Source organism: Phytophthora sojae, assembly GCF_000149755.1.
Source record: "Phytophthora sojae unplaced genomic scaffold PHYSOscaffold_1, whole genome shotgun sequence".
Taxonomy (NCBI): domain Eukaryota; phylum Oomycota; class Peronosporomycetes; order Peronosporales; family Peronosporaceae; genus Phytophthora; species Phytophthora sojae.
In genome coordinates, this window is record NW_009258115.1 from 3,982,256 (window position 1) to 3,998,034 (window position 15,779).

Consider the following 15,779-nt stretch of genomic DNA (forward strand, 5'->3'; position numbering starts at 1 on the left):
GCAGCACGACTAATACCCGGAAGGAGATCCACAGTTTTGGATCAATCGCCAAGACGACGTCGAGAACAAGTCCTTGCTTCTTGGCCTTTTCATCCAGTACAATTGGCTGCTTCTCCTTCCGGGTAGTAGTCGTTGCTGCCTGCGTTGATAGGGCGAGGTCTTGTGGAATTACAAATGTGTGCATGTAGTCCGCAGGTCGTACAATTTCCCAATGACAATCAATCTTCCGAGCTCTTAGATAGGCATCCTCCAGCTGAACAGGATACTTCGACAGCATCTCCATCACGCGCTTCAGATTTGAGGTGTTTCTGGCCCAAATCAGGAACTGATCCAAACTCACGGCAAGTTCAGTGGGGTACTTGTGAACAGCAAGCCGGTCGGCTTTGAGACTGATCGTAGTTTGCCTCAGCTGTTTCGGAGTTGACCTTGACTTTCCTTGGCTTGGTGGCTTAGGTACTCTAACGACATCGACCTGGCGCACGCGCGACTCTGTGTCAGGCTTCGTAGAGCTTGAAACCTTGTCACAGCTACTCATTCCGCAGCTGTCATGAGATTTCTCGTCGATGGGGGGTCGAATTGGAGATGACTGCGAAAGGTGAGTGCGTTGTGTCGGTAACATACTTTCGTCGGACTCGTAATCGCCATAATTCATGGTCATGGGGCTGCTTTCCAATGCGTCCATGAGCGTCATAGTCCCCATTGCCTCCACGGGGTCCAGAATGGAGTCTGAGACAGGTTCAGATACATCTTCTTCTTGCTTGCTATCTTCAGCAGATTCTGTAGAACTCGGTTGGGGGGCAGGGTTGACACGGTTGATCCCTATGTCGATCGTTTCCTTCCAGGCACTTAGCTCTTGGTAGAAGTCTGCACTAGACAAATCTGACAGGTGTTCCAATAGCGGTTCCAGCATCGCTTTTGCGTATGCGTATTTTTCAGCAGAAGACAATACAACCTGGTTTGCCCGTTCACCTCGCCGTAGCCGTACGTACGCAACTTGCTTCCTAGCTTTGGTTGGCGAAGCGTTACCCCCCGCAGCATAAAGTGGTTGTTCTGGTTCAGCCCCAGTGTCGTTCGGCAACTTTACTTTCGGCAACCTTAACTTGGACATCTGCACAATTGGCTGTAACATTTCCGCTGCAGCCGTCAATTCGTTTTTCACTTCCAAGGTCTGGTACGTACTCCACCGATCATGAATTGCCATAGCTGGAAGCGGTTTGAAGCCATGCCCCACGCGTGCTAAGTGCATAAGATGACGACATGGTAAATGGTGACTGCTATAAAATAGACAAGTACACGTCCACTCCACATCGTGACAGCGAAAGGTTTGATTCCCGCAATAAATTTTCCATTGTGAAGGACTCGACGCTGTACGCTCACAAGTCGCATCTGCCATGAAGTTCACAAATCGTTCCCACTCTTTTCTCACTTTCTCGAAGATGTCAGGGTACAGTCGATTTGCTACCGTCCGGAGAAACATCGGTATGGTTTTAGGAACGGGCGAAGTCGAATGGTGCTGCGCGATGACGAACCCGATCTGCTGAGTTATCATGATTTGATGCTGCACCAAGCCCGCAATAGTCTTGTCAATTCGTGTCTTGTGCCCCAACAGTATTTTCACTTGATTCCAGTTTGACTCGATCATGTTCGTCGTAGTATTCCCAGCCGTGAAAAATTTGCTGCGAGCAAAGTTCGCCCACATGTCTCGACACGAATCCCAGTTCTTTTCAAAGTACGAGAATAAAGCTTGTTTCTTGTTTTCTTCGCAGTATTGCTTCAATACACCGTAACTAGAATCGTAACCTGTCTCTGTGGAGCTGCATATGGTTTGTTTTCAAAAGTTAGCGTTATCACAAGAATCATAAATAGAACCTGTTGCGTACCTGTACAGCGTTTTTATCATCAAGTTGAGTAACTCGTCGCGTTCAGACACCTTCAGCTTGTATGGGGCCCGCTGCATCACCTTCTTCCAGTACGAAATGGCATGGAATTGACAAAGTAAAACTTTTGCAGCAGGAAATAGTGTTTTCAGCACCCTCCACTCAACGAAATCTTTGTCGATCACGATGGAGGATATCATCCGCCAACTTGGGTTCTTCTCTTGGAAATACTCCAGGATTGTTGCCATCATCGGAGCTCGTTGGTTGAGGCATATGAAGTCTACAACTGGGAACCCTCTACCAGTAGCGGTTGTGACGACCAGACTCCCTGAAATATCCAACACACAACAGTAGAAAATCACTTTGTTAATAAGGTTGCTATATCATCGATATGGTTGCTATAACTACGCAAGGTTGCCGTAACAAAGATAAAGTTGCTATACCGAACAACTCATACGCACCCAAGTGATAGCCCAAATTGTTCGTGCCGTGAGTGAAATCCATCGTAAGAGTGTCGCCCCAGCGCTCGAACATCAACTTCTGCACCTTTGTTTGCATCACGATAGCGCATGTCACGTCCATTTGGTCTTGAATAACAAGGCCGTCACTACCGTCTAACTGGCGGATAGCTTGCAGCATGTCTTTCAAACGGGCCTCCGCTGCGTCGTGCCCCATAATACTGCGGATCAGATTACGGGTCTGTTGAGGTGTTATTTTGCAGCCAAGCAAACACACAAAGCGCGAACAGTAACGTAAGTATCACTTCAGCATATCGTATATAAAACTACGCACCGATTCTCTCATTCAGGAAGTTCGTAATGTGCTTGGAAGAAACACTAGCATCCGTTAAAGTCTTAACATCTTCGAGATCTTGCTCGTCCAACGGAAGTGTCTTTGTTGTCAGGTACAACGATGCTTGCGTTCGGGTGGTCGGGTGCGTGTGGGTAAAATTCTGATTATCAACAGCGACATGTGAGAAATACTAACAAAGCAAACAAATACACGAAAAGGCAGATACCTCGTTTCTTATGACAATTCGAAATTTGCCATTTTCCATCCGCTGAACGGTTGGTGTCATGCGTGCAGGACACCCGCAATAGTTGCCTTTTCTATTGCGATGTCCCTTGGAGCGCGACGCTTGCGAAACACCGTGTGTACAGCGGAGGACCTTGTGACTCCAATTAAAACGTGAAGGGATTTGGTCCCGACGATTGCTGCATATGAATGGGGGGTTCGTTAATAACTTAAATTTCTCATCAAACAGAGGTCACACATACCTGTTGTACTGCTTTCGTGTCTCCGAGCTTCGTACTCGAAACTTGAGGTGGTGCTTCTGCTTGTATATTTTCGAGTGTGCGTTGAACTTGCTCCAACTCTTGATAATCGCTGGGGTAAAGGGCGGAACGGGGTTGATAATTTCTTCGCGCTCCTCGTTGATCTCCCGCAACTTGTCAAGGTGCTTGCTTGATCGCTTCCGCGGTATGTACTGCTTGTTCCGCTTGGATAAACGCGGGGCCGAATCAGCGTCGACAGACTCGTGAAGCTGCAGCTCCGCCTTACGCTTTTTCGCGAAAGATTGGGTTTCATCCCCAGCAGAAAGCTTGCATGTGGCCAGAGCGGTATCTATCGATTCCAAAGTGAATGTCAATATTAATGATAGCGCAACCTTTTTGCTTAAAGCAACTTTAACGAGAATACCTGGTGTTTTCTTGCGTGCTGTGGCTTTCTTTCTCGGCTCGGGGCTCTGTTTGCGTGTCCTGCGTTCTAATCAAACTAAAAAATACACAATACATTATCAGTTCAACTCAATAAGTATCAACAATAATCCAAACGAGTCTTACCCGCTTCTGCTTCGTCTTCTGTGCTGGATTCTCCGTCGTCGTCTGCCTCCTGTTCATCGTCACTCGCCTCCTCTTCATCGTCGTCACCCTCCTCTTCATCGCTATCGCTCTCCTCGTCATCATCGACCTCTTCTTCGTCTTCCTCCTCTTGGTAGCAATCCTCCGCCTCTTCGTCGCCGTTGTCTTCCTCATCCTCCTCATCCAGAACAAAGGCTTCGTCTTCGTCGTCGTCTTTTTCAATCCCGAGAGCGGCGTACATGTAGTTTAGCTCCTCGTTTACGTTCCGCAGCTTTCGGCCTAAACAATACATACCGACAGAATTCAAACAAAATGTGAGGCACGTAGATACTCTCGTTGCCACCAACATGGAGCATACTGATTACCGTTTATAATGGCTCCCCCCGCAGAAGCAATCGGTCCCCCCTCGCCGTTTGGTGCTTGACTCATTCGCGAGAGGTGCGTGCCCCACGTGGCCTCCGTTCAGCAGCGCGATTCTTAAAATGAGCGGCTGTGAGGTGGCGCACTTAATGGCATCGTACCTAATCAGAAGCGCACTTTAGCGTGATTTGCGTACCTAAGGGCTTAATGGTAATTTAGACATTTAAATTACGCTCGTAATTTTTGAAATCCCTAAAAGCAACCATACATGTCTCAGAATGGCTAAAAGTAACCATACTTATGGTTGCTCTAACCACTCCCACGTTTTGTAGAACATGCCGATGCATAGCGACTGCGACGGAGCAACCCCCGTCCGGCGTATGCACTGCTAGACGCTCAGAGACGAGGAAAACCGTGCAGCCGAGCCTGCAAACGTCAAGCTTGGCATGACACGTGTGGGCAGCGTTATTCCATTGGGTGGCCACGTGCTGCTTTCGCTAGTGGGTGCATGTCGACGAGGCTCGCACTGCCTCAGCTCATCGCTGCGAGCTTTGCGTAGGTAAGTTTTGGCACTCAGACTTCACTCCACCTCCACTCATTCTTCTATTGTCGGTCCAAGGGCAAGCACGCGATCCCGAGTCTCGTCTTATCGATCCGAGCAATGACCGAGACCCGCCGTTCTGGTTTCGCTGCGCTGTGGCGCACCAAGCCCCTCGCGGTGATCCACGCCGAGGAGAACTCACAGGATATCCCGCGTACGCTGGGGATGTTTGACCTTTGCTGCATCGGGGTGGGAGGAACCATCGGCAGCGGTATCTTCTCCACCGCCGGCTCGATCATCTCGGAGACCGCCGGGCCAGCCGCGGTGGTGAGCTGGATCATCGGCGGCGTCATTTGCACCCTTAATGCGCTGGCGTACATGGAGCTGTGCACGCGCGTGCCGTCCTCGGGCAGCACGTACGCGTACGCCTACCACACGATTGGCGAGCTTCCTGCTGTCGTCGCAGCGTGGTTGTTGACGCTCGAGTACGCTGTGTCCGGCGCGGGTGTGGCGCGCAGCTGGGGTGACAAGGTCGAGGAGTGGCTGCTGCTTGAGTACCCCGACAAGAGCTTCAACTGGCTCAACTTGCAGTCCGCTAACCTGTGCGGGGGCCTCATCCAGTTCCTGAGCATGGTGGTGCTCCTGGTGGGCGTGCGGTTCGGCAAGAACTTCGTGAATACCGTCACCATAATCAAAATGAGCGTCGTGGGCTTCATCATCGTTGCCGGCTTTGCGGCCATGGACCCCGACAACTTGTCGCCGTTCGTTCCCACGCGCACCGAGCTGAACGGCGCTATGGCTTTCGGAACGCAGGGCATCATCACCGGAGCGTCCCAGGCGTTCTTCGGCTACGTTTGCTTCGATGAAGTTTGCTGCCTCGCCGGTGAGACGAAGAACCCCAAGAAGATCATGCCCATTGCCGTCATGGCCGTAGTGATCGCCACAATGGTGCTCAGCGCGCTCTGCTCTCTTGTGCTGTCTGGCATGGTGCCGTACCTCGACGCCGGCAGCTTTGGAGACGGATTCGAGGGCCACGGATGGAAGTGGGCTGGCACTATCGTGCGTGCTGGTGAGGTGGTGACGATGCCCGTGGTGGCGCTCATCGGCTTCCTGGCGCAGCCGCGACTCAACTACGCCCTCGCCTGCGACGGACTTCTGCCTCGCGTCTTCACTGAGGTCGACTCCAAGGGAAACCTGTTCAAGAACACGCTCATCACGGGTCTGTTCTTCACGGCGATCGCCGTCGTCGTGCCCTTCGACACGCTCTGGGATATCGTCAACTTCGGCGTCATGATGTCGTTCAGTATCGCCAACATTTCGCTGACGCTGGCGCGCATGAAGCCGCAGTCGCCCAAGTTGGCCCCCAGTCTGGTCGCCGCGCTGTTTGTGACGGCCGGATGCACGGTCTTCCTGTACCAGGAAGGCTACGAAAACAGCTCGTCCACGGCGTGTCTGGTTCTCGCCATCGCCTGCCTCGTCGTCACTATGGGGATTGCCGTGGTGTTGTTTGTCAAGTGCCTGCAGACAGCCAACTCGCCTGGCCTGTTCGCTGCTCCGCTGGTGCCGTTCATCCCGGCGGTTTGCATCCTCGCCAACTGGTACATGATCGCGCAGATCGACCACTTGGCGCAGGCTCTCAGCGTCGCCTGGATGGTCGTCGGCGCTCTCTCGTACTTCGTGTACGGCTACTCCCACGCCGAGGCGCGCAGTGGCTGGAGCCGATTGCTGGCCCAGAGCCTGCCCACCCACGGCGACAGCCTCTCGGCCCCAATGCTATCGGCGAAGTTCTCGTTGCAGTCCCCCGCTGCTTAGATCGGGTACCAAGTTGAAGCTGAAGAGTAGAAAAAGACTTTCATATCGTGAATATCGTAATTCACGATTGCCTTGCTCTCCATCGGAGACCAAGGCTTGATTTTGCTTGAGATACCATGACTCGAGGGTAATTTAGAGTTGTTTTACAGTAAAGTGCCTCGATAAGGAACGGGCTACATTTTATACTCTGTAGGAAGTCGTCATCCCCCTTTTGTACCACTGTCTGTCTGATGTACTGTTTTAGGGAGCTAACGCCACACATCTTCCACCATCCTCTCTCTTCTGAAAATTTCCGCCAATCCGAGCTCAGGAACCGGGCTAACTCAAAGGTCGCGGAGGAATCCTCCGCTACATCTTTTAGCTTGACGCTTGCCCGTTAACTATTTGATTAGCCATGATGGCGGCCTGATCAATTCGGAGTCCACACAGGCATGCGAAAGAACATCGACTCGATGTCACATGATCTAGTGGTTTCCTCCTGTGTGCGTAGCAAGATATGTCGTGCTTTCGCCACGCTCCAACCCATCACGTGCCGGTAAATCAGTACATAGGGGAATTTGATGTGACGAGACAAACCTTCAATCATGCATATACCTTCTTCTTTCTATTCATATCAGGCGTTCCTTATCGAGACACTTTACTGTATATGCCCTTGCGTGTTCCCAAACGGCGAAACCCCACAGAATGCAGCCAACTTTCAGTCAAGATTGACGATATGTAAAGGCTACAAGCGGGTATGGCGAAGTGGCCCATCGAGACGATTCGCCACGCTGCGTATTATAGCATGGCATGACATCCGTCGTCGCCGTTTCCGCCCTCTTTTCGCCTTCTTCTTCTTCATCATCATCGTGGACCGAGCCTCCTTCACCGTCGTCCGAATCGACCTGTTCTAGAACATTGCTGGCATACTTGGATCTGAACCGGCGGCTTAAGCCTCCCACCCAACCTACATGTACATCTTACGCTCGGGTCCAACATCGAGCGGATGGGGCCCCGAATTCTTCGTTCACATGTCAATCCAAATCAATCCAAAGAAGTCTTGGGGTATCAACATATGCTTTCAACATCAACCACCCTCTTTCTTTACCCTGCACAAACAACCACTCCACGACTTTACCCCGTACCATGTTGGTGGTACAGCGCCGCCCAGCCAGCCGTGGCCAGCCAAAGACTCGGCCCGTTGCAGTCGCTATTGCCAATCACTACCCGCATCAGGACCATGGCCGAGGTGACGATCAAGAAGGGCCTGCGCAACCCGCTGGACGAGGCCCAGGTGCGCCGCGCCGTGCTGGCCCTGAAGGCCTTCGTGGCCAAGAAGAGCGAGGAGCGCGCTAAGGCGCAGCTGGTGGAGGACACCGAGTACGTCTCGTGCATCCTCACGCGCAAGCTGGTGCCCGGCAAGACGACGCTCAAGCCCATCCCAGTGTAAGACCTAGCATTATAGCCACGGCACGTGGTGGGCCACGCTGTTTGCGACCTTTTGCAGCTTATTCTGACCTCTGGCCGCTGTTTTGCATCGCTGTGTAGCACCCTGCCGCACTCGCTGTACGACGAGGGCGCCGAGATCTGCCTGTTCGTCAAGGATGAGGACAAGAAGCGCATCAAGGAGGCGCTGGCCAAGGACCCCGTGCCCGGCGTGACCAAGGTCATGACGGTCAAGAAGCTGCGCAAGAACTTCTCGCGCTTCGAGGACAAGCGCGCGCTGGCCGCGGCCTACGACATGTTCCTGGCCGACGACCGCGTGCTGCCCTACCTCAAGGGCCACCTGGGCACCAAGTTCTTCGTCAAGAAGAAACAGCCCATCGCCGTGCGCGTGTCCCGCAAGAGCCTGGCCGCCAGCCTGCGTCTGGCCTCGCGCCGCACGGCCTTCCACGTGAGCGCCGGCGTGTGCAACAACGTCAAGGTGGCCTGCCTGGACATGACGCCCGAGCAGATCGTGGAGAACATCATGGTGGCCATGAACAACTGCGCCAACCTCGTGCCCAAGGGCTGGAACGGCGTGCAGTCTATCAGTGTCAAGACGAGCGACTCGGTCGCGCTGCCCGTGTACAACGCGCTGGCGACGCTTGCCAAGCTGCCGCCCGTCGGCAAGACGGCCAACCTGAAGAAGCGTAAGCTCGAGGAGTTCGTGGCCGTGGCCGAGCAGGAGGTGGAGGCCCCCAAGGCCAAGAAGCAGCAGGGCAAGAAGGCGGCGGTGAAGGAGGAGACGGAGGCCCCCAAGGCCAAGGAGGCCAAGAAGGCCCCCGCGAAGAAGGCGGAGAAGAAGAAGAAGGAAGCCCCCAAGGCTAAGAAGGCCGTGAAGGCTGAGCCCGCAGCAGAGAAGAAGCCAGAGACGACGACCCCGTCGGCCAAGAAGAAGGCCCGGGGTAAGAAGAAGGTGGCGAAGAAGTAAGCTCCTGTCCTCGCAACCCGCTCAATGGTCGGAGTAGATAGATGATTTACATACACATACACGTACTGCTCTCACTTGATGGAATGTGTTGTGTCCTGTGTCTGCCTGTGCCTATCAGTGTCTTGTAGGTCCAAGTCAAGCCGAGCGTGCAGGACCACTTCAACTTGCCGTACGTGAAGTTGAAGTGTGCCACATTTGATCGCAACCGCCGGTGCCTCCTGCCTCCTGCCTGCGACTGCTCGCTGCTCGCTCACTCGGGAAGAAGCCGCCCAAGCAAGAAGCAAGTAGGAAGAGCATTCGGTCACTATGGCGATGTTCAGTGCCCGCGGGCTGAACAACTTCATCAGCGAGCTGCGCGCGTGCACGTCGCGCGAGGAGGAGCAGAAGCGCGTGGACAAGGAGCTGGGCAAGATCCGCCAGAAGTTCACGCAGACGGCCAGCAACTCGGGCCTGGGCAGCGGCGGCCCGGCGCTGCAGTCGTACGACCGCAAGAAGTACGCGTGGAAGCTCATCTACATCTACATGCTGGGCTACGACGTGGACTTCGGCCACGTGCAGATCATCAGCCTCGTGTCGGGCTCCAAGTACTCGGAGAAGTGTCTGGGCTACCTGGGCTGCTCCATCCTGCTCAAGGCCTCGGACGAGCTCATGACGCTCGTCATCAACTCCATCCGCAACGACCTCAAGTCACGAGAGGCCAGCTCGCAGTGTCTCGCGCTGTGCTGCGTGGCCAACCTGGGAGGAGCTGACCTTAGTGAGACCATGGGCCCCGACGTGGCCGCTCTGCTCACAAGCTCGGCCAGCATCGCCCACGTCCGCAAGAAAGCGGCGCTGTGCGCGCGTCGCCTGATGCCGGATAACCCGGAGCTGCTACCGGTCGAAGACATGGAGAGCCGACTGAACGACCTCATGAGCGAGAGCCACTTGGGTGTCGTCACGTCCGCGGCCAGTTTGCTGCAGACGGCTCTGTCGCTGCATCCGACGGCCTTCCGCTCACTGGTGGAGCCCTGCATTCAGAGACTCAATGCTCTGGTCACGCACAAGAACTGCCCGCGAGACTACATGTACTACAACACGCCGTGCCCGTGGCTGCAAGTCAAGTTGCTGCGTATTCTGCAGCAGTTCCACGCCAACGGTGCTCTGGACGCCGACTCGGCCGATGGCCGACTCAACAACATGTTGAACGAGACCCTCAACCGTGTCCTGGCCCGCACTCCTCCAGGCAAGAGTGCCAAGAACAACGCCGCTTATGCTGTGCTGATCGAGGCCGTGAACCTTGTCATTGCTCGGGGCAAGCCTGGAGGCGACACGGAGAGCCCGGCGTACAAGCTGCGCGAGCAGGCGGTGGCCCTGCTGGCCCGCTTCATCTCCGTCACGGAGCCCAACATTCGCTACGTCGGACTCGACTCCATGTACCGAATGGTTCGGCTGGATGGAGATGGCACCGGCGTCAAACAGCACCAGGAGACCGTGCTCTTCTCGCTCAAGGACGCCGATCCGTCCGTGCGTCGCCGTGCTCTCGACTTACTGTTCGCCATGTGCGACTCGAGCAACGCTCAAGAGATCGTGGGCGAACTTGTCAACTACCTGGCCGTGGCCGAGCGCACCGTGAGCACTGTCCCGACCACCGGACCCGTCAGTGGCATCCGCGAGGAGATCGTGCTGAAGGCGGCCATCTTGGCCGAGAAGTACGCGCGCGACTTGCGCTGGTACGTGGACACAGTGCTCCAGCTTCTGACCATTGCCGGCAGCGAGGTTCCCGACGCAGTATGGCACCGCGTGGTTCAGATCGTGACGAACCGCGAGGAGCTGCAGCGGTATGCCGCTGAGCAAATGTTCAAGGCCATGGAGCCACGCTACGTGGATGAAACCACGACCAAGTTCGGTGCTTACGTCCTAGGCGAGTTCGGCTATTTGCTGTGTGACGACGCCTCCATGAGCGGCACGCGCCAGTTCGAGGTGCTCCATCAGCACTACGCTGACTCGAGCGTGCCTACCAAGGGCGTTCTGCTGACGGCTTTCGTCAAGATGGACAACCTGTACGAAGAACTGCGCTCGACGGTTCACAGTGTACTTGCTAAGGCCGCCAGCAACATGAACCTGGAGATCCAGCAGCGTGCCTGCGAGTACTTGGCGCTGCGTCAGCTTTGCAAGAGCTCTCCGAACGGCGAGGAGGTGCTTCGTGCAGTGCTGGAGCCCATGCCCGTGTTCCCGGAGAACCGCGAGTCCGGGCTCATTGTTCGGCTTCGCAACCAGCAGAAGGCTGCAGCCGCTGTGGGTGAAGGCTCCGTCCTGCCCGAGGAGGGAGCGATTTCGCCCCGTGCGCAGGCGCGAATGAGCGAACAACAGCCAGCCGCGTCGCAAGGCGTCGACTTGCTGTCTTTGGATGAGCCGGTGGCCCCCAAAACCTCATCAGCCTTTGAAATGGGAGCAGCTCCGGAGGCTATCCGTGGCCCGAACCCGGCGTCGGCAGATCTGGGCGACATCTTCGGTGGTGGTGGCTCGAGCGGAGGCAAACCCATTGGCTTGGACGCGTCGTTGACGCCGCAGATCGCCGTTTGGGCTCGAAACCTCATGCTGAATCCCCAAGGTGTACTGGTCGAGAACGACGTGCTGCAGATTGGGGCCAAGCACGAGTACCGCGGCTCTCAAGGCCGAATCAACCTCTTCTTCGGCAACAAGACCGCAGACACGCTCAGCAACTTCTCGGTGCAGCTCGCGACGGGCAACTTCTTCCGTGTCCAGGCCGAGGAGGTGCCGCCGCAGCTCGCAGGCAAGCAGCAGGCCAAGCAGCAGATCATGATCGAAGCCATGGCTCCGTTCACAGAACCCCCAGTGATGACGGTTAGTTTCTCGCGCAATGGAACGAGCTACGCCTACCGAGTGGCGCTTCCGTGCCAGGCGACGAACTTCATGGACCCGGTGGCTGTGAACGAAGAGGCATTCCTCCAGCGGTGGAATGCTCTGGCAGGACAGGATCGCGAGCAGCAGGAGGTGGTGCCTGCGGCCAGCAAGTTGGACTTGGCCCAGGCTCGCGAGTGGCTTAGCACGAACCTGAAGTTCGCCATGGTGGACGGAATGGACTCTCAGACGAGTGGCAGTCTCTCGGGAGCCGCGACTTACCGCACTGGAGCGGTGGGTCCCAATGGCGACAAGCTATCGGTTGGCTGCCTCGTGCGCCTGGAAGCTAGCGACGGTAACGCGTACCGTGTCCGGGTTCGTGCGGTGCATCGCGACGTAAGTGTAGCGACCAAGAACTGCCTCAAGATGCTGCTTCAAGTGTAGAGCAGCTACCTAGCTATTATAGCAGTCGCAACGATCTATGAACCCCCATCCGTGTAGTTCGCATGAATACAAAGAACACCTTACTAGCATTCCTCGAGTGTTTCTCCACGTTACTCGATGCAGTAATGTCGAAAGCTTCGATCTTCGTACAACTCCCATCGAAACGAGGATACACCGACAAGTGTGCAACGTCAACTCGCTGCCCACGCTGTTCAGCAACAGTCAAGCCCGAACACATAAAGTCAACTTGACCGAGCAGATCGGTGCAACCACTTTGCCGGGAAGCGTTACAGGAAGGCGTTGCCCACGCACGTTGGGACGACCTGCATACCGCCCGCGAAGTCACCGTCGGATTTCTTCCTCTCTTGGCCTCGAGAGCTTCTCCTGATCTCGACCATTTTCGATGGAACCGGCCCGACAGACTCAACGCGAATCGAGCAAACGTTCGGACGCTGTTGAGAGTAGTGATGGGGACGTAAACGACGTTAACTGAAAACCCATCATTCAGCGTACTCTATATCATAGGTTCAAAAGTTGAGCTGTAGTTTTGATGTAGTCCTAGTACGAGTTTCGTAATTTTAACGCCAGATGCATAGTTATGACTAGCATACGTTTACGCAAAATTCGCCCAAAAGCCTATTATACAGCATATACTATATGATAGGTAAAAGTTAACGTCGTTTACGTCCCCATCACTAGTTGAGAGCGCTAGCTTATCTTCGTCAACTCGACGAGATCTTCCAGCCGAAACCCAAGCACACCTCGTCAACGAACGCGAGGCGGAACCGATGGCCAAATGCGTCGAGCCTGGATAGACGCGCTGGGGGCCCCATCAGTGCCAGCGTCGCTTGCACTGACCGCACCTTGGCATCCGAGAAGCTCATCCAGATCGGAACCAGGCCGCACGAGTAGAGACCGCGTCGGGAACTCGCTCAAACGACAACATGTCGTGGCCCAGCTGGGCTCCACTCTGCGAGTTTGTATGGGGCGCTTTGTCTCGAGCATAAGCGAGGAGAGAGTCATCTTGTTACCAGCCACCAGCCGGCTTTCCCGCTTTGCACGAAAAGAGGCGGCCAGTCTCCGTTGCGCGGCGCAACTTGCGCCGCCTGAAGCACCAAGCCTGACTTGCACCGCACCAAGCGAGACGGACTTGATACGCACAGTACATACACAAGCTGTTTGGCGTGACGGCGTTTCTGCGAGCTGCTGGCGGAACTGGACATTGTGGTCAACAGGAGGAGCTAACACGCTCCGAGCACGACACAGTTTGGAGTTTGGGCGTCAAGGCGCCACCGACACGTCGACTAACTAACTGTACAGGCAGCGACAGTATTCCCCGAGAGCTAGGAGCTCTCGACCACAGCACAGGTTCCCATGAAGCGGTCGCTCATGCTCGCGTTGCTGCTGCTGGCGACGTTCGCGTCGGCAGTCACGGCACAGGCCACGGTGATGCCGACAGGCCTGGAGGAATCAAAGATAGGGCTCACGAACGACACGCCCGCGGCGACGGATGCTGTCTCGAGACCGGCGACCGTCATGCCTGCCGGTGGAAGCGGTGACGGCTCGACCACGACGTCTTCGTCGGCGAACAATGCGCCAGTAACAACTGAAGCACCAGCAACAGGGACAGATGCGCCGGCGACAACGTACCCGGCAACGACGCCCGCAGCGACGCCAAGTCCTGCAGTGACAGACTCCCCGGCACCTACAAGCCCTTCGACGCCAAACCCGCCAGCGACCGACGCACCGGCAACTACAAGCCCATCGACGACGTCGCCGGCTATCACGGATGCCGCCTCAGAGACAGCAGCCCCAATGACTGAAGCGCCTACAGCAGCCCCAGCGACGGAAGCCCCAGTTAGTACGCCACCAGCCCCTACGACGGAAGCTCCAGCTAATACACCCGCAGCCCCAGCGACGGAAGCGCCTGCCGCAACGACGCCAGCTCCAGCTAGCACGAGTGCGGCGCCAGCCACGGAAGCTCCAGCTAGTACGCCGGCAGCTCCAGCTAGCACGCCGGCAGCTCCAGCTAGCACGCCGGCAGCTCCAGCTAGCACGCCAGCAGCCCCAGTCACACCAGCCCCTGCTGCCACGACGGTGTCGCCGGCTACAGCTAACCCAACACCCGCCCCAACACCCGCTCCGACCCCGGAACCGACCCCGGCACCGACTCCGACCACGGCTTCCCCTGCAGTAACGCCGTCACCTGCAACCCCTAAGCCGGCAGCGTCTTCGTCTTCCAGCACTTCAGGTTCATCAACTGGGTCGTCGAACTCGAATTCAGGGAGCAAATCTTCAAGCTCAAAGCAGTCTTCCGACGACAGCAGCACCGACTCATCATCCAGCAAGTCTTCACGCGCGTCCCAGTCTTCAGGTGACAGAAGCGCAGACACGTCGACCGGTGGCTATGAGTCGGGAGAACTTCCGCTTTCTCCGATCAAGTCAGACGACAGCAATACGGACACCAATGCCGAGTCAAACGCGAAGAGTTCCGAGTCCGACCCGACCAACGCCTCCACCTCCTCCGGAAAATCCGAGTCTTTCGGCGGCTGGAAACTCGCGATAGTCGTTGTCGGCGCCGTAGGCGCTGTCATCGCAGCCATCTTCTTCGTCCACATGCGCCACGTACGCGCGGCCGCGGCCAACAAGCGGGACCGCGGCAGTTCGCAGCAACGCATGATGGACTCGCTCTTCCGTCAGAACCGCGTGACTGTGCCGCGCGAGACCGGAGTGTCGTCGGGCAATTTCGTCTCGGACCCGCTCACGCCGCGGGACGAGATTGCGGTGACCATGCCGTCCAACAACAAGGCCGACGTCGTCACCGGAGCAGCGGCCATGGCGTTCAACAACAGAAGTCGGCCTGGCAGCGGTGCAGGCTCCAACGCGAGCATCGAGACCCCGACTGACAGCTATAACGCCAACGAATACGACTCGTTCACAGGCCGGCACAACGCGCCGTCGATGGTGTCGGTCGCGTCCTCGGGCGCGTATCAGACAAACTCGGAGTTCCACCGGACGAACTCGGAGTTCTCCGAGGGCAGCTCTCTCGGCAGCATCGCGCCGTCGGCCACGTCCAGCCAGCGGTCCGCGCAGCTTCCAGGGTTCCCCACACGCCTCGAGACGGTCGCAGCCTCGCAGATTCGGTCCTCGAAGCGCGGTTCGTCGGCCACGTCGATCGGAGACGTGCCGCGAGACACCCACCGCTCGGACCGATCTAGCAGCGACTTCTCCGTCTTCAACGCGTCCGTGGACGACGACGTCTATCGCATGAGCACGCAGCTGATCGACGTGTCGGCGCTGCCATCCACCACGTCGGAGCATTCGGAGCCGCGCGAGAGCGGCGAAAGCTACCGGGACAGCCACATGAGCGACGCTCTGAGCGAATTCAGCGTGGACGACAGCTACGCCACGGGCCGCAGCACGGACAACAGCTACACGTCGGACCGCCGCACCGACAACAGCTTCGGCACGAACCTCAGCATGGACGACGGCTTCGCTACCGAGGGCAGCTTCGCTACTGAGGGCAGCTTCGCCATGCGCTCGACACACGACACGGACGACGACTTCTTCCGCCGCGACTCGGACTCGATCGTGTTCCGCTCGTCCAAGGATTCCAAGGATTCCGAGCTCAGTGAAGGCGAGATCTAAAGCGT

General features: G+C 56.5%; 9 protein-coding genes across 9 annotated transcripts; 4 read left to right on the top strand and 5 right to left on the bottom strand.

The window, feature by feature from the left end:
• Nucleotides 1-1,102: 1,102 nt before the first annotated feature.
• PHYSODRAFT_469470 (hypothetical protein) lies at nt 1,103-1,642 on the bottom strand (the record flags this gene model as incomplete). Its single annotated transcript, XM_009516586.1, has 2 exons — nt 1,103-1,429; nt 1,496-1,642. Coding segments are annotated over 2 exons (474 nt in total), but the record flags the coding sequence as incomplete, so codon positions are not given.
• A 447-nt stretch (nt 1,643-2,089) lies between these two features.
• PHYSODRAFT_433506 (hypothetical protein) lies at nt 2,090-2,516 on the bottom strand (the record flags this gene model as incomplete). Its single annotated transcript, XM_009516587.1, has 2 exons — nt 2,090-2,255; nt 2,326-2,516. Coding segments are annotated over 2 exons (357 nt in total), but the record flags the coding sequence as incomplete, so codon positions are not given.
• Nucleotides 2,517-2,661: 145 nt separating this feature from the next.
• PHYSODRAFT_474475 (hypothetical protein) lies at nt 2,662-2,832 on the bottom strand (the record flags this gene model as incomplete). Its single annotated transcript, XM_009516588.1, has 1 exon — nt 2,662-2,832. A coding segment is annotated over one exon (171 nt), but the record flags the coding sequence as incomplete, so codon positions are not given.
• A 312-nt stretch (nt 2,833-3,144) lies between these two features.
• On the bottom strand, nt 3,145-3,977 carry PHYSODRAFT_470954 (hypothetical protein; the record flags this gene model as incomplete). Its single annotated transcript, XM_009516589.1, has 2 exons — nt 3,145-3,477; nt 3,846-3,977. The coding sequence occupies 2 exons, from the start codon at nt 3,975-3,977 to the stop codon at nt 3,145-3,147; spliced, it is 465 nt and encodes a 154-aa protein (XP_009514884.1).
• Nucleotides 3,978-4,757: 780 nt separating this feature from the next.
• On the top strand, nt 4,758-6,449 carry PHYSODRAFT_293408 (hypothetical protein; the record flags this gene model as incomplete). Its single annotated transcript, XM_009516590.1, has 1 exon — nt 4,758-6,449. One exon carries the CDS (start codon nt 4,758-4,760, stop codon nt 6,447-6,449), a length of 1,692 nt encoding a protein of 563 aa, XP_009514885.1.
• A 1,219-nt stretch (nt 6,450-7,668) lies between these two features.
• PHYSODRAFT_473722 (hypothetical protein) lies at nt 7,669-8,841 on the top strand (the record flags this gene model as incomplete). Its single annotated transcript, XM_009516591.1, has 2 exons — nt 7,669-7,874; nt 7,977-8,841. The coding sequence occupies 2 exons, from the start codon at nt 7,669-7,671 to the stop codon at nt 8,839-8,841; spliced, it is 1,071 nt and encodes a 356-aa protein (XP_009514886.1).
• A 306-nt stretch (nt 8,842-9,147) lies between these two features.
• PHYSODRAFT_321395 (hypothetical protein) lies at nt 9,148-12,126 on the top strand (the record flags this gene model as incomplete). The annotated part of the gene is made up of 1 exon (XM_009516592.1): nt 9,148-12,126. One exon carries the CDS (start codon nt 9,148-9,150, stop codon nt 12,124-12,126), a length of 2,979 nt encoding a protein of 992 aa, XP_009514887.1.
• A 1,343-nt stretch (nt 12,127-13,469) lies between these two features.
• Nucleotides 13,470-14,720, bottom strand: PHYSODRAFT_321396 (hypothetical protein; the record flags this gene model as incomplete). Its single annotated transcript, XM_009516593.1, has 2 exons — nt 13,470-14,531; nt 14,586-14,720. The coding sequence occupies 2 exons, from the start codon at nt 14,718-14,720 to the stop codon at nt 13,470-13,472; spliced, it is 1,197 nt and encodes a 398-aa protein (XP_009514888.1).
• Nucleotides 14,721-14,742: 22 nt separating this feature from the next.
• PHYSODRAFT_321397 (hypothetical protein) lies at nt 14,743-15,774 on the top strand (the record flags this gene model as incomplete). The annotated part of the gene is made up of 1 exon (XM_009516594.1): nt 14,743-15,774. The coding sequence occupies one exon, from the start codon at nt 14,743-14,745 to the stop codon at nt 15,772-15,774; it is 1,032 nt and encodes a 343-aa protein (XP_009514889.1).
• Between the last annotated feature and the right edge of the window lie 5 nt (nt 15,775-15,779).